The 22,877-nt window shown below is 49.3% G+C and overlaps 7 protein-coding genes across 7 annotated transcripts; 4 read left to right on the top strand and 3 right to left on the bottom strand.

Annotated features, from left to right (window-relative positions):
* Window positions 1-1,447: 1,447 nt before the first annotated feature.
* Window positions 1,448-5,132, top strand: ABOM_007293 (fungal specific transcription factor domain-containing protein; the record flags this gene model as incomplete). The annotated part of the gene is made up of 7 exons (XM_022534422.1): window positions 1,448-1,944; window positions 2,942-3,215; window positions 3,268-3,362; window positions 3,437-4,017; window positions 4,071-4,190; window positions 4,253-4,534; window positions 4,600-5,132. 7 exons carry the CDS (start codon window positions 1,448-1,450, stop codon window positions 5,130-5,132), a joined length of 2,382 nt encoding a protein of 793 aa, XP_022387789.1.
* A 628-nt stretch (window positions 5,133-5,760) lies between these two features.
* ABOM_007292 (putative MFS multidrug transporter) lies at window positions 5,761-7,772 on the top strand (the record flags this gene model as incomplete). Its single annotated transcript, XM_022534421.1, has 7 exons — window positions 5,761-5,818; window positions 5,872-6,026; window positions 6,095-6,508; window positions 6,573-6,702; window positions 6,776-7,021; window positions 7,113-7,164; window positions 7,220-7,772. 7 exons carry the CDS (start codon window positions 5,761-5,763, stop codon window positions 7,770-7,772), a joined length of 1,608 nt encoding a protein of 535 aa, XP_022387790.1.
* Window positions 7,773-8,285: 513 nt separating this feature from the next.
* On the bottom strand, window positions 8,286-11,251 carry ABOM_007291 (uncharacterized protein; the record flags this gene model as incomplete). The annotated part of the gene is made up of 2 exons (XM_022534420.1): window positions 8,286-10,569; window positions 10,626-11,251. 2 exons carry the CDS (start codon window positions 11,249-11,251, stop codon window positions 8,286-8,288), a joined length of 2,910 nt encoding a protein of 969 aa, XP_022387791.1.
* Window positions 11,252-12,858: 1,607 nt separating this feature from the next.
* ABOM_007290 (uncharacterized protein) lies at window positions 12,859-14,001 on the top strand (the record flags this gene model as incomplete). The annotated part of the gene is made up of 1 exon (XM_022534419.1): window positions 12,859-14,001. One exon carries the CDS (start codon window positions 12,859-12,861, stop codon window positions 13,999-14,001), a length of 1,143 nt encoding a protein of 380 aa, XP_022387792.1.
* A 1,718-nt stretch (window positions 14,002-15,719) lies between these two features.
* On the bottom strand, window positions 15,720-16,114 carry ABOM_007289 (uncharacterized protein; the record flags this gene model as incomplete). Its single annotated transcript, XM_022534418.1, has 2 exons — window positions 15,720-15,942; window positions 16,044-16,114. The coding sequence occupies 2 exons, from the start codon at window positions 16,112-16,114 to the stop codon at window positions 15,720-15,722; spliced, it is 294 nt and encodes a 97-aa protein (XP_022387823.1).
* Window positions 16,115-17,227: 1,113 nt separating this feature from the next.
* On the top strand, window positions 17,228-18,721 carry ABOM_007288 (flavin-containing monooxygenase; the record flags this gene model as incomplete). The annotated part of the gene is made up of 1 exon (XM_022534417.1): window positions 17,228-18,721. The coding sequence occupies one exon, from the start codon at window positions 17,228-17,230 to the stop codon at window positions 18,719-18,721; it is 1,494 nt and encodes a 497-aa protein (XP_022387822.1).
* A 474-nt stretch (window positions 18,722-19,195) lies between these two features.
* On the bottom strand, window positions 19,196-22,246 carry ABOM_007287 (glycoside hydrolase family 31 protein; the record flags this gene model as incomplete). Its single annotated transcript, XM_022534416.1, has 4 exons — window positions 19,196-19,857; window positions 19,920-20,053; window positions 20,118-20,253; window positions 20,317-22,246. The coding sequence occupies 4 exons, from the start codon at window positions 22,244-22,246 to the stop codon at window positions 19,196-19,198; spliced, it is 2,862 nt and encodes a 953-aa protein (XP_022387831.1).
* Between the last annotated feature and the right edge of the window lie 631 nt (window positions 22,247-22,877).

Raw genomic sequence — 22,877 nt, 5'->3', positions numbered from 1 at the left:
CGATCATCAGGTACGCACTCTCCATGGCGTGCGGCAAGGCTGATAATACGAATTAATTATGTCCATCACAGTGATGAATTAATCTTAATTCTATTATCTTTGATCCTCTTTGAAAAACTCTTTTCACTTGTATGGCTTCTATGTCACCTAGCCCCACTTTCACAACCTAGAAATATATGTCTTTCACCGTCAATTACCACACACTGAACGGTTCAACCTAAGCCTTAAGGTCACCTACATGTCGTGCAGGACTTGAGTGAGTTTATCCTTTGATTAGATAATTTATTAGTATCCCCCCCAGGAGAAACCTATATGGACCACCGAAGTCTTTTGTTGCTGAACTGGCCGCACCGAACTGTTGTCATTCAACGGAAGAAAATGATTTCGAGTCGACATTTCGGGCGTTGATATGTGAAGAGCCGGTTGCACTACATGAATATGGTGTGTAAAGCACAATGGCCTAAGGGTCACAAATGAGCGTCTCTTGATATAAATGTATCACAGAGCATGAAGCACAAATGCACCAGGCTAAACTCAACATCAAGGAGACTAAAACGAGTCACTTGGGAAACGACAAGCTCTTTTTTTATCAAACTAATTTCTTGGACATGGGAAATGGTCCATAGCAAGTCTACATGGGCAGTAGACTGGCAACCGAGTTTGGAGCCGATGAACAATCTCACATCGTCTATGTATGCCTGCCCGAGCGAGAAATATATCACGTAATTAAGGAACACACCAATGGCGAGCATGGCACCCCCATATCTGTCTCAAGCGGAACTTGTCCTGTGTAGCCGGACAGTATCCGTAGTTATAACAGAAAGTGTTTCGCCAGGGTATTTTTCTGGAGAATATCAATATGCGTATGCAGATTGACGGTTCCGAATGGTTTGACGGGATCAGCCGCCTTATTCCCACAGTTTTATCCATCCTACTCGGCAGTAACGTTCCTATCTTTTATACGGCCCGGAAGGGATATTTCCACTCTCCTGGTAGAACCTGTTATTCAAGGGAGCGACCTGGAAGGACTACCAATATACGGGCTCTCGAATACAATGCGGAATCACCCAGCCTAACCAACGCGCATGGCTCCAAGATGTCCTAGAGACCTCTGTATTCTCCTCTCCTTTACTGACTGGATGGTGCTCTCCAGAATTGACCTACCAAGGCGCCGGTAGAATGGCTTGTAGTGCCTTTGAACAGTGAGGTTGTTCGTAAGAGTGACATGTTTCGGGCTTGTGATGCGACTCTCCTAGATTCATGTCTCTGAGGAGTCCTTGTATGGGGTATTTTGCACTGCGTACCTTCCTATGCGTCAAATACTCAGGAATAAACCATTCAACACAACATATAATGTCTTGAAAATGCGCCGCTGAAGATCTAGTTCTCACTACTCCATGGTCAATCCTTAAAGCCACCAGAGCTCTGCGATAATAACGTGTACATCATGGACGAAGACGTGCCAAGGGAGCCAGAGGAATTCTGGCACAAAGAGTACACCACTACGGAGCACGAGATTACCCAAACGATAATTACAACGGTGAACTGGACAGAACAGTGGTTGGTCCCCGTCGAAAGTGCCTTGAAATCCCGAAAGGACGAAACCCTGACACGTCTTTTGATTCGAATGGTTTGCACCCTCCTTATGAATTACTTTCCAGAGGAGTATGGATGGGAGTGGGATATGGTGGAGGCGGAAGGGAAGGTGAAAGATGAAGAGATTTATCTTGTCGAATGCCACGACGGCAATGACCCCACTGAACATTTGCTAGTTCTAATCTTGCCAGGTGGTCCCGACGGACCCCACGGTCCCAGTCTCACACATTCCCTCCTGAGATTCAAGAGGATCTGCCAGTTGCGATTTGGTATCATACCACAAGATGAAGGATATCCTGCTGTGGCGTGGGGCGCAATTTTCCAAGGTGCAAGAGCCGCATTCTATCAGTATGAGAAGGGAGGAGGAGGGATACGAACATTAGTTGACCCAGGTGGTGAAAATGGACCATACTCCATACGCGACGATTGTGACGAGATCCATTATTTCTTGAAATCAATGAGTCACAAACGAAGCAACCTTCGTCGATTATCCTGGAAAGGACTGGCTAGATCCAGGGATTCTGATCATCCTCATGGTCGACTATCATTGCGTCCATAAGGGGTGGAGACTCTTGGGATGGGATTAAAAAGTAAAGCTGAAGCGGACAAGTCATGGGAAACCATTCGGGGGACAACGTGACCTGAGCCGGAGGACCTTCTTACGACATCAAAGCTTTTTCTTTAAGTTGACTATGAGAAAGACTGCAAATCAAGGATTGACACCGAGCGAATTCCCTTTTGACCTGTGTACTCCGTAGATGTGATGAATTATATTGAGCTAACCTGATTGGAACTAGCTTGCTGGTCATGTATCTGAATGTGGACTAGCTCCGGGGTCGATAACGTGACCGGAGCCGATGTACAAGGTGGGAAGACTGATGACAGTCATTTGAGATCCGGCTGAATAATGAACGACCAGGAGACTCCAGGATACTACGTAGTTGGTTAAAGTATGTATGAGGCAATTTTTGAACATAATATTATGCCAAGGCTCGAGCCCGCCCTAAACTGTTCTGTTTTCCAACGCTGACTATCAACAGGGCCCTCCACAGCCGAACATGAGTGAAAGAGCCCCCGAGATAATATTCAGGTCAGGAAATGTTCCGGTCCGCTTTTTCAAAGCCTGCCGATGGTGTAGAAAGCAGAAAATGCGTTGTGATGCACGGACCCAAGTTCCCTGTTTCCGCTGCCGTTCGGCTGGTCGGGATTGTATTTTGGATCCGATGGAGGATGGGAGACGACGCAGTGAGCGCCGGAAGAAGACCGGAACCCCATCAACACGGTAGGCGCCTCCACAATTGGTGGTTCTCCTTTCGATCGGTCCTCAGCTTATATAATCGTATAGAGGGCATGGGGCCACTTCCCCATGGGGTCACGGCAGTGGTCTGAACACACCCGAATCAAGAGAGCGAGAATATTCGCCGGTCTCAGCAAGGGATACTGCCTTTCACGATGCTTCCATAGACTCCTTGCCGGGGCCTTCGGCTTTAGAAGACCTACGAGCGTCTCAGACTGCTGATCAGAATGGACCAGAATCTCAGCAATTAAGCCCCAATGATATGATTGCCCCGGTTGGAGCAATGCATTCTATGTCAGTTAACTTGCTAGGGTCCAACAACGTGAGTCTGAATATTTTCTGACTAGGCATCATGACACAGCTAAGATTGGTAGATATTCATGGATAATCCAGCCAACGGGGACACAAAAGGCGACATAGTAACGCGAGGCATTGTCACTGAGGAGCGAGCTCGAGTCATGTATGAACGGTATGTCCATTCTGTACGAAGTGGGATTAGTGTTTGCCTAGAAGTGTAGAATGATACTCAACTTCCTTCCGCAGGTTCATGGGCGGAAGCAAGAATTTTCTCCCATTGTTCGACCCAATTCGAGACACTTTTGATTCCATCCGTTCCCGGTCTGTATTTTGTTTCACAGTCATCATCTATCTTGCCAGTCGCGCTGTGACAGACTTGCGCAGCGATACACATTTGCAACGAGTGCTTCAAGATGAAGCGCAGCGACTGGCCGAGGATGGCTTCTTCGAACGACCTACGAAGCTTGAGGCGGTTCAAGGGATGATCTTACTGGCGGCATATTCCGAAAAGACATGGTTTTCCACAGCGCTTATCCTCCGGACAGCTCTGGACTCCGGCCTGGAAAAGTCATTAGATACGTTGCTGTCTCAAGAGAACGTTCCCCGGAGTTCCCTAACCGCCTCTATGGCAGATCGTCAGTTGGTGTGGCAGACAAGAACTTGGCTGATTAGCTTCACTCTGGAACTGGACGTAGCGTCGGGCACGGGGCGTAAATCACGCATTGCTGAGGTGGATATTATGAAGTTGCGCAAATTCCTTGAGTATCCTCTCTCACTACCATGCGATATGCGCACTGTCTGCATAATTGAGCTTCATCAACTTCGAGGTTTGGCGACACTCTAGTCAACCTTTTTCTTCTATAAGCTAACTTAGCTGCAGGCCAGTCCCGGGTCATCATTGAGAACTCATCGACAATCGACCATATCGTCTTAACCGAACTGCCAGCTATCATGGGACGATTGCAGAATTGGTGGACCACGTGGGACGAGATTCACAACAGTATGCTCCCATTCTCTACACAGGAACTCAAAAGAATAATTCTGACCCCATTCTGCGTGAAGATAATGGATTCCATGCAGGAGCCTTTCAGCGCAGCAGTCTAAAACTCATGCTCAACTATGCTAGGATATTCGTTCTCTGCGCTTCGCTGGCACGTATTCAGAAACTACTGTCGGCTGTCTCTTCCTCTGACCCCGAAACTATGGACCTGCGCGTTCTGAACCTATGGCAGTCCCTTGTGACCACGATCATGGACCTATTAGCATTTATCATTACAGAGCCGGCCTACCGCTGTCAATTAGAATGGGCCCCGACGTACCCAGCGCTGACGATCGCTTTTGTCAGTAAGTTGCCATAGCCCGCTATGATTCCAGAGCACAGGTGTTTAAAGGCGAGTCTAACGAATCAGCAACGTTTGCATTGCGCATCGCACGGTGGCGTCCAACGCTCATTGATCAGGATTTACTGCTGGAACGAGTACACCATATCTGCGAATTTCTTAAACAACCGCCGTATCCGGACATTCACCGCACAGTCTCCCTCTTTGTGAACTACGCCCGCGCTTTGATTGTGAGTCAGCGCCCACGCAGTCATGACAGTGCAGATGCACCTAATATGCCCGAGCATGGGGACGTGCAGGAACCTCTAAGCGGACGCCCTGATGCCTCCGTGGTTACGACCCCTCCAACAGGGCTGGCTCCACTGGAAGATACCAGCTACAGACCCGGCGCGGCCTTCCCAGGTGATAAGGAAACAAGTGCGGTATCGATGCCAAGTAACGACAAAGCTGCGATATCTAGACCGCCTCTTTCAAGATTTGCTGGTACTATGGAAGCGCCCAACTGGACCATGAACCCCATTGCGGATTCATTTGGGCTTTTTGAGGAAGGCCAGAATGATTTATTTGACTTCTTGCCTGTGATGCCTTCTTTACCACAATGATGCCTGCCTACCTTTCTGTACGAGAGTTCAATTGACTAGTCTTTCTACGAATATCATTGGGGCTTTCAAGTAAAAATTCCTGTTCTGGAAGTATCTGAGTTTTTCGGTATGTGCCGGTGGACCGAAGCTCTAGAACTGGGGCCGACAGAGCAAATCATGTTGTTGGGCAGGAATCCACTATGTTGTTGCGCCTAACGATCATCGCACTAGATCCAGCAAGAAGAATCCTAACTGGTAGAAGCGCATGAGATTTCACAACGGAGACGGACATCGCGGGGCGGGTCCTGGTCGGCGCCGCGTTGTGGATTCTTCTGTCCATCGGTCCCGATCCGGCCCCGGTTCCGATGCTGAAGTATAGACGCCATTCATTGGTACATGGTTATTCATAAAAATCCCGATGGCTTTGTGAGATATCGCACACTGGTCCAGTGCCATGGTCTAGCCTCTATGACTCAGTTTTCAATGTGTTTCTTTGTCCGTCCGGTAAGTCTAAGCGCCAAAGATGTTCACTTATATAGTCTTGAGTCTCTCGACTTCCGAATGCGTTGGAATGGATTAACATAGCAAACTTGATTGGCATTCTCCATTACGTGTCCCTTGTCTCTGATACCTTCTTATATCATACAAAATGGCAAAGGGTGCAGAGCAATCAGTGATTGTTCAAACTTCTATTGTCGGGAGTTCAGGTACGTTTGATCTCCCAGGATGTGGTCTTTCTCCCAGCCCTAACACATACTAGGGAGAGATGACGAAGTGGAGGCCGGTCCTTCCACAGTTGCCAAGATGAGCAGTAGTACATCAGACGAGAATTACAAGCTGGTCGAGTTGTCGGACCATGAGATACTTGTTGAATTCAAAGAGGGGTCACCAGCGAACCCAAACAATTGGGACTTTGTATGTATTTTGTGTTTGGAATGTGCAGGGGAATTGCCAATAGGACTAACAAGTACCTCTTACTTTAGAATAAAAAGGTGTACAATGTTCTCATAGCACTGTTTGTGGTTCTCAACAGCGGTGTATCGTCCTCTCTACCTAGCAATGCAGTTCCTGCTATCATGGAAGATTTCCACCAGCACGGTGACGGACAAAAGGTCTTACCAACAGCCATATTTCTTATCGGGTATGTCGTAGGCCCTTTAGCCTTTAGCCCATTGAGTGAGACCATTGGTCGGAAGCCGGTTCTCACTTGGACCTTCACTATCTTTGTGCTGGCAACTCTTGCCTGTGCTTTGGCTCCGAATTGGTCCTCGCTTTTGGTTTTTCGAGCCATCTGTGGCACTATGGGTGCAGCACCACAGACTGTGGTAGGTGGAGTATACGCGGATATGTTTTCAGACCTACGGAGCCGGGGAAGGGTGATGGCCTTCTATATGTCGGTATGTCAAACAAGTAGAAGGCTTATCTGTTCTCCAAATATCGCGTTTCTAACATAGCTCGCAGGCCGCAAGCTTCGGTCCAATTGTTGGACCCATAATCTCTGGCTGTTCAGTCCAGTACGGCTGGCGATGGACCTTTCGTATTGACTTAATCTTTGCCGGCATTTCCTGGATAGGGCTTATGTTTATGTCAGGTATGAACATTTCAGTTCTGAATGAGACCTGCTCACCGTCGTACTGGATAAATGTTGATATATTCTACTGCAGAAACCTTTGCACCCGTCATCCTGAAACACAAGGCTGCCAAGCTAAGAAAGGAGTCGGGGTGCAGTTCTTATCTGTCTCGACAAGAGCTGCAAAATGGAGGTTTCCGATACAGCACTACCCAGATCATCACGCGTCCAATCACTATGCTTCTCTTTGAGCCCATCATTCTCTTCACGGCCCTCTACATCTCTCTCGCGTATAGTCTGGTCTTCTTCTATTTCCAGGCATATCCCATTATCTTTGAAGGTATGGTTTGCCAGCCCGTTTCTCTCCTATTAACCCCGTCCAACAAAATTCTACGAATACATAATACGCATATACTCACACGATACCATAGGTACCTACAACTTCGACGTCCAAACCACATCCCTCACCTACATCCCCAGTAAGTAACCTCGAAACTACCCCCCAAACCACCCCAAACTAACCAGGACCCAAAAAAAGTCGGCATCGGCGCCGCCTCCTCAGGCCTAATATCTCTATACTACGACACAATCTACGAGAAAGCCAAAGCAGCCGGAAAGGCCTGGACCACCAGCCCCGAACTGCACCGGTCCCCATATCCTGCGTCGCCGGTCCCTGCCTCACAATCAGCTTATTCTGGCTTGGCTGGACCGCAAACCGCAACATCCACTGGATCGCACCCGTCCTCTCCGGCCTCCTCTTCGGCGTCGGCTACCAAATGATCTTCATCTCGCTGCTTACCTACGTCACAGACGCATACAAGATCTACTCCGCCAGCGCCCTCGCCGCATCGGTCATTCTGCGGAGTATCGTGGGTGCGCTGTTCCCGCTTGCTGCGGATCCGTTGTATTCGACTCTGGGTGTCGGGTGGGCCACCTCTGTCCTTGGGTTTGCTAGTCTGGCGTGTATTCCGATTCCGTTTGCATTGCTTTATGCGGGGCCTTGGATTCGGACGAGGAGTCCGTTTTGTCAACGGTTGTTGGAGGAGGATCTTTCGAAGGAGAGGGCAGAGAGGACGGTGGAGGGTGTTTAGGGTATGGACTTGAATGACGGGGGTTAATGTTGATGTTGATGATATGATGGCATGAGTTTGCATTTATACGGTTTGGGGCTTGCATTGCCGAGTGGCGTTTCTCTTTTATTTCTTTTTTTTTTCATATTAAAAGTTGATATTTCTTGTGGTAGATAGGGCTTAATTTCTAATATGGTTATTGAATGGAATGATTTAGGCAACTTGATATTTGGAGACCGTTACATCTCTCTTTTGGTTCCGTTGTTTCTAGACATGGTCTATTAGCATGTAGCTTATTTCGGACATCTGCATATATAGGCTTCGCATTTTCAGTGAAAGGTGGCTAGGTCGGATGAATTGCCGCAAACCAAGCATAAGCCCCTGTCCTTTAAAGATGTAAATGTAGTCTTTAATCCCAAGAGAGCCATGATTCTCCTATTTCAACAGTGTTAATTAACCATGAACCAAATCGCAAAGTTGCTGACGGTATTAATGGAAAGCTTTCGCATCCACACATGTTGGTTGATAAGCGCTTCAAAAAATGAACAATAGACAAAAGGACACAAAACAGCACACAAATGCCAAAACCACCTGTGTCATAGTGATATGATGCGATAAAAAGAGACACCCGGACCGGCCTTTGATTACTCTGGAAAACCACGGTCGATGCTTGGACACTGCCGCCAGCTTTTCGCTTGCCTTTCGAGTAATAGGATGACTAGGCCCAAATACCTTCTGGCTCAGCAGAAACTCCCGCCGGTACATCTCCTCTGACTCTTGATACTTTCCCAGATTCTCCAGCGCCAAGGCCAGGTTGTGAAGTGTGGCCGTTATGTTCGGGTGGCTTTTCCCCAGAACACGCTCTCGGACTACTAACACGCGCCGGAGCATGTTTTCAGCATCGTCGTTCTTCCCTTGACTAATAAGTGTTCGAGACAGGTTGCTGATACTGGCTAAAGTTGCTGGATGGTCTACTCCTAGTGTTCTTTCCCGGATTGCTCGTTCGGCGCGAAAGAAGATTTCAGCTTCTTCGTGCTTCCCAACAATGTCGAGCACCACACCCAGGCTACCCATGCTTGCTAGAGTGCTGGGGTGGTCCATGCCTAGCACTTTGTGTCTCCGGTCCAGGATGGTTCGGTGAACTTGTTCCGCCTCTGCGTATCTCTTAAGACGGCCCAGTGAGACGGCCCAATTGCAGCCGCTTGATAGTGTGTTGGGATTGTTTACTCCTAGCACGTCCTCCCGTAATCTGTATGCTTGCCGATGTTTTTCTTCTGCTTCGCTATATTTTCCTTGCGCCAGAAAGACAAGACCAAGATAGTCTATGGTAGTCAATGTGTCTGGGTGACTGGAACCCAGTGTTACTTCCCTTGAGAGCAAAGTGTGCCGCAACAACTCGTCCGCTTCTTTGTATATCCCGAGTCGATAGAGAACGAATCCCTGGTTATTTTGACTGGCAAGCACATCGGGATGGTCGGGCCCAAGCAGTTTGCTTTGGCGTTGAATTGTGTCCGCGAATAACTCAGTGCTCATTTGATGCTTCCCTTGCTCGTTCAGCACCCATGCTAAGTACTGCATACTTTTGAGGGTACTAGGGTCATCTTTGCCACTCAAACCCTCAAGTATCCCCACAGAGTCGGAAATACAATCATATGCATGGTTGAAACGGCCCTGGCTGGCTTCATACTGGGAAGTGTGGAATAGAAGGATGGCTGACTGTGACTTTGCCGGAGCATCCAGTCGCAGGTTCTCACGATACCTCAGAACCTGTTGAATATGCGGGTAGATTGTTTCCCAAACGGTCCATTCGTCAAAGGATGCACTAGAGGGACAGTGTAAACATATTGCTTCCAGAGCACGACTCTGAAATTCTTCCAGTCGATTGTGCTGTCCCAACCACGAATGCGTCGAGAGTTGGACCAGTCTATGCAAACTATAGATGTCACTGCTTCTTCCCATCTCCACCAAAGAAAATGCCTTCAATATCCCCATCGCCTGATCGAAAGAAACGCGGCTGAGGGAGCTATTAAACAGGATATTAGCGGGAATGCCCTGCCTGTCTAACATGGACATGAGTGCAAGTAACTCGGCTGCTGCAGGCCTGGTCTTAAATATTTGCTCAAAGGATACTCTCCAGGTTGCCACGATTGCATTGCATGACCCAGAATCTCTTGCGGAATCGTAATAGTCCTGCTCTAGCACATTTACGGCGTCCTGGTCATCACGTAGGAGGTCAAGATAATGCTCGACACTGGCCCCTTCTTCATTGACGTAAGATGCCGCCTGATTTATTGCAAGGGGGAGATACTTCAATCTCTCGAGAAGCTCATCCAAGTTCTTTGCGTCCATGTCCCCGGTAATTTCTGGAACTTTGCTTTGGAGTAGCGTTTTGGCATCTGCAATCTCCAAAGGCGGTACGTGCAGTGATGATGTCGGTCCGCTGGTCAAACGTTCTCCAACCCGTCGATCTCGCGAGGTGATAAGAAGGGATCCCGCAGTGCCTCTCGGAATATACTTGACGAGTCCGGCTGATTTCTGGACATCAGTAGAGGAGGGACTAGGAAAGATAATGTCCTCATTGTCAAGGTTGTCAAGAACCATTAACCAGGGCCCATTGGCCTGATCTTCAAGCCATTCCTTGACTGATTGAAGGATATCACAATTGGGCTCCGTAATGCCAGGTAGGCGCAATAATCGAGCTATCTCCCTGTATGACTGTTGAAATCTATCTGCTTTGCTGCCATGCACCCAGAAAACAGGGCAAGAGGGATGATCCTTTCTGTACTGATAGCAGTGTTCGACGGCAATTTGAGTCTTCCTATATGCCCCATTAAACCCTTCATGAATAATACGAAGGACTCGGGCTGTACCTACCCAACACCTCCCAGACCGCATAGCGCTGCACAATGTTGTCCGTCGCCTTCTAGTAACTGTCCGATACACTCGAGGATATCTTTGCGGCCCACGAATTGATTATCTTGCTGAAATGGGACCATGAAAATATCATTACCAGAGGTGCAGGTCCGCGAAGGGGTTGCCACGGACACTGATAACGGGCCCGTAAGATCTAGGACTGTTGTTGTTTGATGGAATATGAGCGATTGGATATGGCCCTGCAATGTCTGGCACATCTGATCGATCTTCTTGTCCTCCAGGACGCTTTTCAACACTCTTTTGCCTTTCTCCCACCTTGAACTGGTTTCGTCTATTGCCAGTCGCCCCAAAAGATCTTGTAGAAGGCTCACATGTTTCGAGCAGTTGCAGACAAGGGCAGTCAATGAACGAGCAGTGGCCTCACCCATGAGTCCGCTCTCCGCCTGTGTTATAGTTCTGCTCAACGCATCGGTGACAAGAGACAGCTGGATCCCTATATTGGTCAGTTTATCGGTGTCGTTGATTTTGGAATCTAACGCTTTCAGCCGCTTGGCGAATTTGGTTCCTGCCTCCACTAACTGAACCACGGAAGCGATGAAGCCAACCACCGCGATTGCCTCAGCCATGGCCGTGAATCGTAATTCTGCAGCTTCTAACGATCAGTCCAAGGAGTCTACAAAATCCATATCACTCTGGAGTCCTTCTCTGAAGTCCTTTTTGTTAGACGAAAGTCATGCTGTGGCAGTGACAGAATCGGCTCTTTGCCAAGAACGCCTAACCACTGTTCAGGATGCAGACGTTCTCGTATCCAGTATCGATCATCCCCTCGCAAGGCTTCAACTGGCCTAGGTGCTCGTGTTATGGCTATGCAATGATTGGTAGCACTACAGTTGGGGCTGAGTCCGTCGCAAGGCTGAGAACTCTTTCTCTCTCGTCTCCAGCGCCCCCCGCCTTGTTCTTCCCTTCAGGCAGCCTACCAGAACGATCCAGAAGGAAGCGAGAAGTGTGAGTTATATAACCTGTGTGTGTTGCGAACGGTTTGTTGTACTTGATCATCTTCTTGTCTCACACTGAACCTCAAGCCCTTAACTCTCGACCATAACAATGCCTAGCTTCCGCCCGTATAGCCCAGAGGTTTACAATGACCTCCCAAGCCTCGAGACAGCCAGTGCAAGTCTGCAAAACTTCGACGGAGAGGCAGTCATGAAGTCCGCTCTGCGCGATCTCTTCCTCAAGCATCACGTTTCTGCGCATGTAGGTTTAATCCTACTTCATCGACATTTCCGCATCCCAGACCAGCAAATTCTAGTTGATTATAACGGGACCTCGACGCCCTGGGACATGCCTGACATCGAATACTATGACTCCTTCACATCCGCAACTTTCCCCAAGCACGGCGGCCATATCAAACCGTGCTCATGGATGATCCGCGGGAATGATCTTGTTCCCTACGAGTTCTATTTTCAGCCCGGACATGTGCCTGACGACCAAGACCTTCTGGCAGGCGTAGAGGGTCCTTTCATCCAGGATCTGTCTAGGCTTCTCCAGCAGCATGGCCTAGATACAACGCTTGGGATCTGCCTGTTGCGTAGTACGGACCCTGCAATTGAAGTCACTGAGGGCATGGCCTCGGTGATGTTGCCGATGGGTGACAGGCAACTGTGGGGTCCTGTTCGCTATGAGACGACCTGGCAGTTCTTGGACGACTCGGCTTACGACGGGCTTCGTTGTCTTAGTCATTGCGAGCCTGCTTCAGGCAGAAAGCCAACCCATACAACAGTCTAGTCTGGTTGACGATTAGATGTTTGGCGGCCATGACATTATGATGCGTTGAATGGTCTCTGGGGAGGTAATGAGTTACTCAACTTAACAATTCTTAAGTTCCGCTACTTCCAGAGATGTTTTCTATATTAATGTTATTATTTCATTGTTCCACAATGATATGAAGGGTTTCTAGAATATGATGCAGACATATGACTATTTCCCTTTGGATGCATAATCCCACTTAAGCACATGGTAATTTCCTGGAACGGCGAATGATGCAATATCATGTAGTAAGAAATTGCGGCCACCTTGTTGAGTAGCTTGTGTCGCGCGAATGGTTCATAAAGGTTGCATATAACGAGGCCTCGCAAGTAATCCAACTAACCCCGCATCTTAGCGGGGTCAAACAACTTGCTATCAGTAGTTTACCCATTCAAATAGAACCCAACATATCCTATTCTTTGGCAAGATGCGTCTTATCCACACCTCCACATTTAGACAGGAAGAATTCTATGGCAGCGAGATCCCTCCTTATGCCATTTTATCCCACACATGGGGGGAGCATGAAGTCACGTTTCAGCAATATCGGGACATAGAGTACGCGCGGAGCCTGTCAGCGTTCCATAAAATATATCACACCTGCCGGCTAGCTGCCTTACGGAACTTGGACTGGGCGTGGATTGACACCTGCTGCATTGATAAGAGCTCGAGTGCCGAGCTCAGTGAGTCGATCAACTCGATGTATACCTGGTATCAACGAGCAGCAGTCTGCTTTGCTTATCTCTTTGATTTGCCTGCAGGTGTCGCCACAGATCACGGTAACAGCAATGATGTCTTTGGAAAGTGCAGATGGTTCACGCGTGGTTGGACTCTGCAGGAACTGATTGCACCCCGCTCTGTCATTTTTTACAACTCCGAGTGGACGGTGTATGGAACGAAAGATGAGCTTGCGGAGAGGATATCAGCTATCATGAATATTGACGTGGGAGTACTCAGGGGTAAAAGACTGGATCATTTCAGCATCGCCCAAAGAATGTCGTGGGCTGCCCACCGCCAGACGAAGCGGGTTGAGGATATAGCGTATTGTCTCATGGGAATTTTTGGGGTAAACATGCCATTGTTATATGGAGAAGGAGAAAATGCTTTTATCAGACTACAAGAAGAGATCATGCAGGATTCTGATGACTCGAGCCTTCTTGCATGGAGAGCTCGCGAAGGCGGGGCAGACGACACTCCATCACTCCATGTGTTACCTGACGGCTCTCAAGTTCGAGGGCCCTTCGCCAGCTCTCCAGCTGAATTTGCAGATTCGGGAAATATCACCTACCGACCGAGTCTTGAAATGGGCTACGCTCCATATACAATGACCAATAAAGGACTATATATCAAGCGTCCTTGTATTCGAACCGAGCAGGGCGAGATTTTGTTTCTGGGTTGTGGCAAGGTAAACGGCCTCAGGGACTACAAACTGGTAGGTATCAGAATCAAAAGTCTCTCAGGTGGTCGGGGGGTTGTCGTTAGGACAACACCTGCGAAATTGTTCATGTTATCTATGCATGATCTGTGGGCTGCGGTTGAGACGGAGGTGTATATTAGAAAGCGGTTCGTGTAGTTTGATAGTTTTTAGTTCTAGAAGGCAAACACAGGCGAGTCTAGGGGTAGCTGGTCAGGCTTATGTGGTGTCGAATTTGTATCTGGAGTCCCGTTAAAGTCGTCGATCTAAGATGTACAAGCGAACCTGGCAAAGAGTACTGTACGAAGAGATTCTCAACTGACAGGGTTCTTATTTGTGAACAAGTATGATACTCTATACCTCCTCTCATTCCATCCAGTACATTCAGAATAATACATTGCCCTTTTATCCGGACATGACTTGTAGATCCATAATCCCAAAATGAAAATATTGCACCCAGTACAGAGTTAGGGCTGTCAAGGGGTCGTGACATCCAAGGATATGCTTTCTTTTAGATTATAAAACCAAATAAGTAAAGATTTTCCATCAATTCCTCGATGGTCTAACGGTCATGATTTCCGCTTGTCATCTCATACGAGAACAAGCGCGGGAGACCTGGGTTCGACTCCCAGTCGGGGAGATCTTTTTTTACCTCGTTTATTTATTGTTCCTCCACCCCAGCACTCTTTTTTTTTTCATGACTTTATGCCAAAGCGCACCAAAACGCATCGTATTCAAAAGCTCAAGGTATCGTTAAACAAGATATTACGGCAACATGTATGAATTCTATCATTTTAGCGGACTATTACAAAAAGCTTCCTGGGCTCTGTGCGAAGCGGAAGTGCTGTAGAGAAATATGTTGCCGTGCGGGTAGGCCTACACTGGCGCACACAAGTAGAACAACTTTAGGTACTATAGTGAACAATCTGCCATATGCAAACCGTTTCTCTCACCTCATTCTTTCTCGAAGACTCACAGATCCTCTGCCCCCACAAGTCGTCGGATTGAAAGGTTGGAAGGTACATTTCAATGGGAATTATATGACCCGTTATGGCATGTCGCAGTACCATTGTCCGGAGAGAGAGAAGGTACAAATAAAATGAACGTTGGCTACTCAGATTGGGTTACATATATCCATATACTAGAGACACTATGGATACTACCACAACCCCCCCGGCCAATGTCATAGAATGCCAAACCAAACAAGTGCTACTGACGACAGGCTAGAAACAAAATACTATAACCGATCTAAGCCCTAGCCAGAGAAGCCAACCTAACAGTTGTAAACTGGTATGAACTGCGGTGGAACAGATGGAAACAGCCCCTCCCATACCCCAAGTTCCAAGGTACACGTAAAGCTCCCAAAAGCTATGAATACCCACCCGCATAACCCCCGAATACCACGAATTATCCTTTCGCTTAGGGTTAAACTGCCCTCCAAGCATGTCTACCAACGCGCGGCACTGCCTGAAACAATCCCTGCTCTCCGGCTGAGGACAGGCGACAATCAACTTCAATGACTGTTCATCAATGATCTTGCATGCTTCGAACCGGCTACAGCTCCCATCCACCTGGCGATGTTCTGTGAAACGTGCACGGACCTGCTCGATCCCCGCGCTGTTTATCGGATACACTAATATCTTGTGTGATCCTCTCGGCATTCCGCTTCTCTCATATAAAGTAGCCTTTGCAAATATTTCCTAATATCTGGTCATATTCCTTCTATTCCCGACGATGCGGCTATATTGGCAAATTGGTATGAATCCCACGCTTTGTTACTGATGCATATTTTGACAGATACCAAAGGACATATCCAAGGAAGTAAACGGTTTGTTATCACACAAGCAAAGCCTTCCAACGCCAGAAAAACATCCATCCTAACCTGTTCCTTCTGGGTTCTGCACCTCCCAATTCGGACTGTCGATTGGTTGGTGCAGAGGACTAGCTATCATTTCTGGGGTTTGGGGTCTCTTGCCACTGATGCCCTTGTTGGCATCGTTGTTGGCATTACTGGTGTTGGGAACCGGGGCATAAGGGCGAGAAATGCTGCCACGTATAGGATGGGCGGTGCCAGTTTGAATGGTACCCTCCTCGGTCACTCTATGAGCTGTAGAAAGAGCCAAATCACCCGAGTCAAAGTACCTCCGTTCCTTGTACATACATGTCAAGAACTGCCTTGGGTTGCCTGATCAGAAACGTACCCTAGACCGATGTCTGAGCAGTCCTCCTCCATGAGGCAGCCTGCCATAAAGGCGGAGTCCGCGTTTCTCATCCTCGGAGAGAGTCTAGTCATAGATTGGCACGGTGCGCTATTTCTTAATGATAATGGGGGGATGGTCGAACGTGGGAGGGAGGTTCCTTATCCTGTCCCGCTTCCATTATAACTTGCCAAGTTGTCACGTATAACGGTAGTTTTCGTTAATCGCGACGGACAAAGATATGTCGACCAAGATTTGTTGCCACTTAATATCATGGATGAGAAGCAGCCCAGCCGAATCAATGTCATCATTTGCCTTCCCATCCATAGAACGTGAGACCCTTTTAGAGTTAACTATATGGAAGGTCACATGCCGGGGCCTGAAAAAAACAAGGAAAGCATTTGTCGAACACCGGTATGGACTGGTCACCGTATTGTATCGAACTCGATGTATCGAGAACGTTGATCCATCAATTAAGTCGTAATACTGTCCATAGCTCCCTCCGTCGACGTCCCCGACAATGTAAAATATTACCAACTGTACCAATACCAACGCACCATGTCGGTGTTGGTGGCCAATCAAGTCTATTTATAGAGTTCCGCCGTCCTTCTCAACCAATTATATACGTTCCATATAAGACAAGCTCTGGATTCTCCACTCGTCCCGTTTTGAGTTCACGATGTCCTGTCTTGTTCCTTTCGAGACTGCCCGGTTCTATATCTTGAGAGGCCACCAGCACTACATCTTTAGGGGCGACTACTAGTAGTACTATGTTTACAGAGACTGCCAGTACCGCATCTCCGAGAGATTCTAATATTAGATCTTGAGAGTCCCTACGATTTTAGTCGAATACGAGTATCCCGGCAGTACTAGTGATATCTAGGGCTACGAAGACACTATTTTTAGGGGCTGGCAGGAGGTAGATTTAGGAAGTACGGAGGAGCCGTGGCTTTAGGTAAAGCGCTCAGATTTCGGTAAGAGATCTCTATAGATTGTCCGGCACAACGGATTCAGGCAAGCGCCACATACGCACAGGTGGAACTATATTGTCCGGTTTTCCTAACCACCAAAGGCCCATCATCGCTTGACCTAACTATTACAATGGCAAATCTCTTTTAAGATAAGTAGCAGTACTTGAGGCTTCGTATGCTCTCATTCATACACTCATACATTCACTAAAAGTCACTATGACCCCCCCAAGAAGATACGATATAATCATAGTCGGGGCGGGCGTGGCCGGCATCAATACGGCCTATCGCATCCAGACCATGCTACCCAACTACTCATATGCCATTCTGGAAGCTCGAGACGTTGCGGGCGGTACCTGGGACCTCTTCCGGTACCCCGGAGTGCGCCTCGACACTGGCATCCACACGTTCGGATTCCCGTGGCAGACATATCACCATGACAAGACTATGCTGGATGGTAGTTCCATGTTGGAATATATCAACAGTAGCGCGAAGAAACATAAGATTGATAATCACATCTTATTCGGCCATCAGCTTAAAAAACTGAATTGGGATACCCAGGAAAGCCAGTGGACCTTGACAGCGGAGTATCAAGATCAAGAGCCCCGTTTCACCGCAAAATTCGTAATCTTCGCGACGGGATACTACGATTATGAGCAGCCGCTCCCAGCCGAAATACCGGGCTTGAGCCGCTATAAAGGAGTGGTCGTACACCCACAATTCTGGCCTGAAGACCTCGATTATGCCGGAAAAAGGATCGCTGTGATCGGCAGCGGTTCGACCGCAATCTCAATGGTTCCCAAGCTCGCAGAGACAGCATCGGCCGTAACCATGATCCAGCGAAGCCCGAGCTACATTGTGTCCATCCCTGATAGTGTAGATACATGGTTGAGCCGACTACTGCCTGTCACGGTATTGCACATGCTCAAGCGCTATAGGTTCATGGCGGTTATGCTGGCGAGCTATTACTTCTGTCGAAACTTTCCTCGACTCGCAAAATATATTTTGCTGAGGCTGGCTGGCTATCAGCTCCCCGACCATGTTCCCCTGTCGCCTCATTTTACACCCAAATATGACCCGTGGGATCAGCGTCTGCTGGCATGCCCTGATGGGGATTTCTTCCGAAGTTTGCACACGGGAAAAACCAACATCGAGACAGCGAACATCAAGACAGTCACTGAGAGTAGTGTTGTTCTCGACAACGGCCGCTTCATCGACGCAGATATCATTGTAACTGCGACAGGCCTTCGGTTACAGATCGGGGGTGGAGCACAATTCGAATTGGACGGAAAACCGTGTGATATTGCTGAGAAGGTCATGTGGAAAGGCATGATGCTGCAGGATATTCCCAACTGCTTTTTTGTCCTGGGGCATCTGACAGATGCGTCATGGACTCTTGGAGCAGACGCAGTCGCCCTACTGATCCACCGGATGATAAACCATATGGACAAGGAAGGTATTCGGGCGGCTACTCCTCGCATGTATGGCTCGCCAGGCAAGCCTTCTCAGCTTTGGAAATTGAATGCCAACTATATGCTGAGGGGTGAAAACAACGTACCCAGGGCGGGCGAAAATGCACCATGGAACCCTCGGACAAATTACATCTTGGATTATTTTGATGCTCGGTATGGATCATTTGACTCATGTATGGAGTTTTCAGGGGGTTACGGGAATGGTATGTGTGACGTGAGTGAATTCGTGAAGGAGAAATAGACATCTCCATGTTGGCTTTCGGGAATCATAGAGTCATACGCATTATATTGAACGTCGTTGGTGCCCTCACTCGTCTCCTAGACTTTTATACACACGGCCATGGGCATATATAGTGGTGGGAGTTTGCAAAAAATTTCGAGTTATATGCCAGTGATATGCATGATATGCTTTGTAGTAGCAGCCTACGAGAATCTACCATAGGCAGTATAAATAAACACACTGCGGCTATAAAGAGTAGCTTTCTACCTACCGCTACAAGGTAGAGAGAACAGGGTTTCTCATCCACTCAGTTGTACTGCAGGCAGTTACCCCCAAAGACAGCTGAGCATCCAGGACCCACTTTACGGATATAATCGCAATTGAGCTAGGCCATACAAGAAAAAGGGAAATCCTCATTTTGAAAACGTGAACATTCGTATATACGTGCGTCGTATGATATATACTTAACAGCTATCTCATCCACGACCGTGCAAATCACCAAATCGTAATCTCATTCTCGCCCGTCAGAGGCACATCGACATGACGCACCAGCTTCTGGTTCTCGGCGTCATACTCCACATCCTCATCAGTCTCTGGCTGCGCCTCGACACCCAGAACAGTGATAACCTCAATGTTAACCCCAGCATCATACTCAAATGAGCCGGTCAGACTAAGCTTGCCATCCTCATAGACGAAGTCAATCTCGGACACGGCATCCTGAACAACTGACTCGCCGTCATCAAGGTACAGGGAGCCCTCAGCGCGGCCATCCAAGCCCGGTGCGACAACGATGTTGAAGCCCTTCTGGCGCAGCGCGGTGGTGGTGTTTGCGCTCTCGACACGCTGGGGGTAGACAATGCCACCCTTGTAGTGGATGGTGATGTCGGTGTAGTCGATGTTGTCGAGGGAGACGTACTCGCCCTGTCCGCGGACGGGCTTGCCGGTGCCCCATTCGTAGAAGATGTCGTCTGGGAGGTAGAAGGTGACGCTTGTGCTGTTCTCCTCTGTGACGGGGGAGACGAGGATGCCGTCACCGTAGAAGAATTGGAGGTCGATGGGGTAGGTGTTTGCGTCGTTGGGGTAGTTGAAGAACAGGGGGTTGAGGGTGGGCAAACCAGTTTGGTTCTGCTTGTAGATGGCCGTGTAGATGTAGTCAACTGGAGGATTGTTAGTCAGCTGATTATCATCGTCAGAAAAGAGTGCTGGGTGGTTAACGTACGGAGCTGGTATCTGATGGAGATACCATTGCGGGCGGCTTGAGCTACGGTGGGCCAGCGGTAGAATTCCTGGGGGTTGGCGTAGATCTCGGCGTGGTTGCGGAAGAATGTGTAGAAAGAACCAAGAGTTGCCCATCTAATGCTTTGTATTAGCCCCTGGAGTGCCCGCAATCTAAAGAGTGCGAGATTCAAGCCCTTACCTGGCACAGAGGGTTTCCGTGACATTACCACCGAAGCCGCAAACGTCGGGACCCACAACGGGGATTTGGTACAACGAGGCGAACTGGAGGATCTGACTGATGGAAAGGCGGTACCAAAGCCATCCAGATACATTGTCTGCAGAGTAGTTAGCAGGCTGCTATTGTCGTCGCTGTCTTGTCAATGTGGTGATGGTCTTACCTCCAAGCCAGTGCGACACATCCTTTCCAGAGCCAGCAAAGGTGCTCCTGGTAATCACCAGAGCGCGGTCATCCGGACGCCTAGCGCGCATGGCGTTGTGCGAGTGCGAGGACATCATAGCACCGTAAAGGTTGTGGGTATCGTATTGGACATATCCACCGCTCTGCACCACGTCGGTGTCGGCAGTGCTGTCGGCAAGCGTGGGACCGGCGCCGTTCTGGATCATGTACGGTGGCCTGATCAACTCACGGTTGGGGAGACCCTTACACTCATCGGGGCCGCAGCCAGAACCGGTTTTTCTGCCGTGCTGCCAGCCAGCATTCTTGTCATGGTGGCCCTTGGGGGAGCGCCAGTGGCCAGCACCGAGGTTGCGGCGGGAACGGGACCGGGAGCGTTGACGTTGGACAACAGCAGTAGTGTCGCGCTTCTCAGTCGCGTCGCTGCTCACCCAGTTGGGCTGAAGGCTAGCCGGGAATCCAGGGATAGGAGCATCTGGGCCGTCTCTGACCGGTGGTGCCGCCGGAGGATCGCCATCCACTTCGGCGAAGTTCTCTGGAGTGGTGTTGTTGCCTGGGTACGGGCGGTTGTAGAAGTTTGCGGGCTCGTTCATGTCGATCCACAAAGCATCGATGTCCGGACCATTGGTGCCGTCGAAGAACTCCAGGAATTGCTCGGTCCAGTACTGCTGAGAGTCAGGGTGGAACCAGTCCGGGAAGTAACTCGGGCCAGCCCAAACAACACCCTGCAACGCAGAGCCATTCTTGTCCTTGATGAAGGTGTCATATTTGAGACCTGCATCGAGCGCCGGGTTAGACTCCTTGTAATACACAGCGGGATCAACCATGACAATATAATGCTGATCCCTCGCGTGGACGGTGTCCACAAGGTCTTTGTACAGATGGGCCGGGAACCGCTCCGGGTCAATTGTGAAGATGCGCCGACGGTCCATGTAGTCGATATCAGTCCAGATCGTCTCGAGAGGGATGTTGTTGGTGGAGTAGTTGGCGACAACAGCGGCAACCTCGTAGACATCTTGGTAGCCGTATTTGCACTGGTGGTAACCCAGTCCCCAATAAGGAGTCATCAATGGAAGCTGAGTGATTTCCGCGTATTGGACGGCCACGTCGCGCGGGGAGGGTCCAGCAATGAAGTAGAAATCAAGAACACCACCGATGATGTTGTACTCAAGGTACTGGGTGTCGGTGTTGTTGATGAAGATATCCATACCGTTGGAGTTCAGCAAGAACACTCCGTGGGTTCCAGTCTGTCTGTGGTCAAAGTAGATCGGATGAGCGCCGTACAGGTTCTCGCCCTGAGGCGTTCCATACGAATCACGGGTGTAGATCGTCCTGGTGTAGTTGGTCGTGTTCAGCATGAAAGCGTCACTGTGCTCGCCCAGTCCGTACAGATGCGGGTTCTGTGGAAGGTGTGTCTTGAGGTAAACATATTGGCTTTCGAACACCAGCTTGTTGCCGGTGGTATCGAAAAGTACTTCACCAGTATCGGTCCGAGATACCGTAAACGAGAAGGGGTCGGCTTGGAAGTCGAACTTGAGGTTGCTATCCTTTGGGGAGCACCATTCGCCGAACCCAGGCCGAGGGAAGACACTGTCTGGAACTTGGTAGACGGTATTGTTGGTGTCCAAGATCTTGACGTGGAGTCGGTCGCTAGTCTGATACTCGACTTCCAGCTTCAAGTCCGGGAGATCAGTCCCGAAGACATTGCATGCCGGGCCGGCGAGAGTCAGGTCCGCATAAAAGCCAGACCGAGTCTGCCAGTGTTTTGTGGCCTTGTATCCCGGACATCCAGAAAGGTCCTTGACGTATAGATCATCTCCGGGGCCATCGAGATCCTCCACTCCTTCCTTGCTTTGGGCAAAGACGGAGCCGCTCAGGGCCGCAGCCGAAATGAGCAGCTTCTTGAGATACATGGTGAATGAAGCCTGGGGGAAGAGAGCAGAGATGGCCAGCTTCTGGCCTTATATAGCTTCACTCATCCCTTTGCCAAGGCCCCGGTCTTGGCTCCCGGGGAAGGGTACAATGATGCTACATCAACTCTCCAGTTCTTTTCCCCCAGCCTGTGCCCACAGCTGGATCCACCACGGCCCTTGGCAAGTTTTCCGGGCGCGGCCGAGAGCTTTCCCGTATGGGTAGGTAAAGCTCTCACGGCCGGAAGAAAACAACGAAGCGACCCGGTTCCGTGGAAGCTCATCGGCCATCACAAAGATGCTTGGTCTGGTTCTCCGGCAAAAGCCCGAGAGACTGCAACCCAGTCAATTTGCCCTCCACAAACCCCGCGACGATCGTTGCGTCCCTTGTTTAGCGCCCCCGGTAAATATCCGTCCTGGGTCTTCCCCAGCTCTCTGGTTGGTCGGTGCTGCAGGCGAAGGGCGCTATATTAGTTACATGATTGAGGCGGACCATTGAGCGTAGACTTTCCCCCGGGCCTGCTCCACAGCCGGAGTGCGCATTTTTTCACCGTGGCGCATCCTCATTACCGACAACATCGCATCGTGGCATGATTACCACATCGGGATATTTCAACGTTGTCGGCATCGGGGC

The sequence above is a fragment of the Aspergillus bombycis genome (assembly GCF_001792695.1).
Source record: "Aspergillus bombycis strain NRRL26010 chromosome Unknown contig00060, whole genome shotgun sequence".
NCBI classification, from domain to species: domain Eukaryota; kingdom Fungi; phylum Ascomycota; class Eurotiomycetes; order Eurotiales; family Aspergillaceae; genus Aspergillus; species Aspergillus bombycis.
The sequence above is the reverse complement of the archived record's forward strand: the minus strand, read 5'-3'. Positions and strand labels throughout refer to the sequence as shown.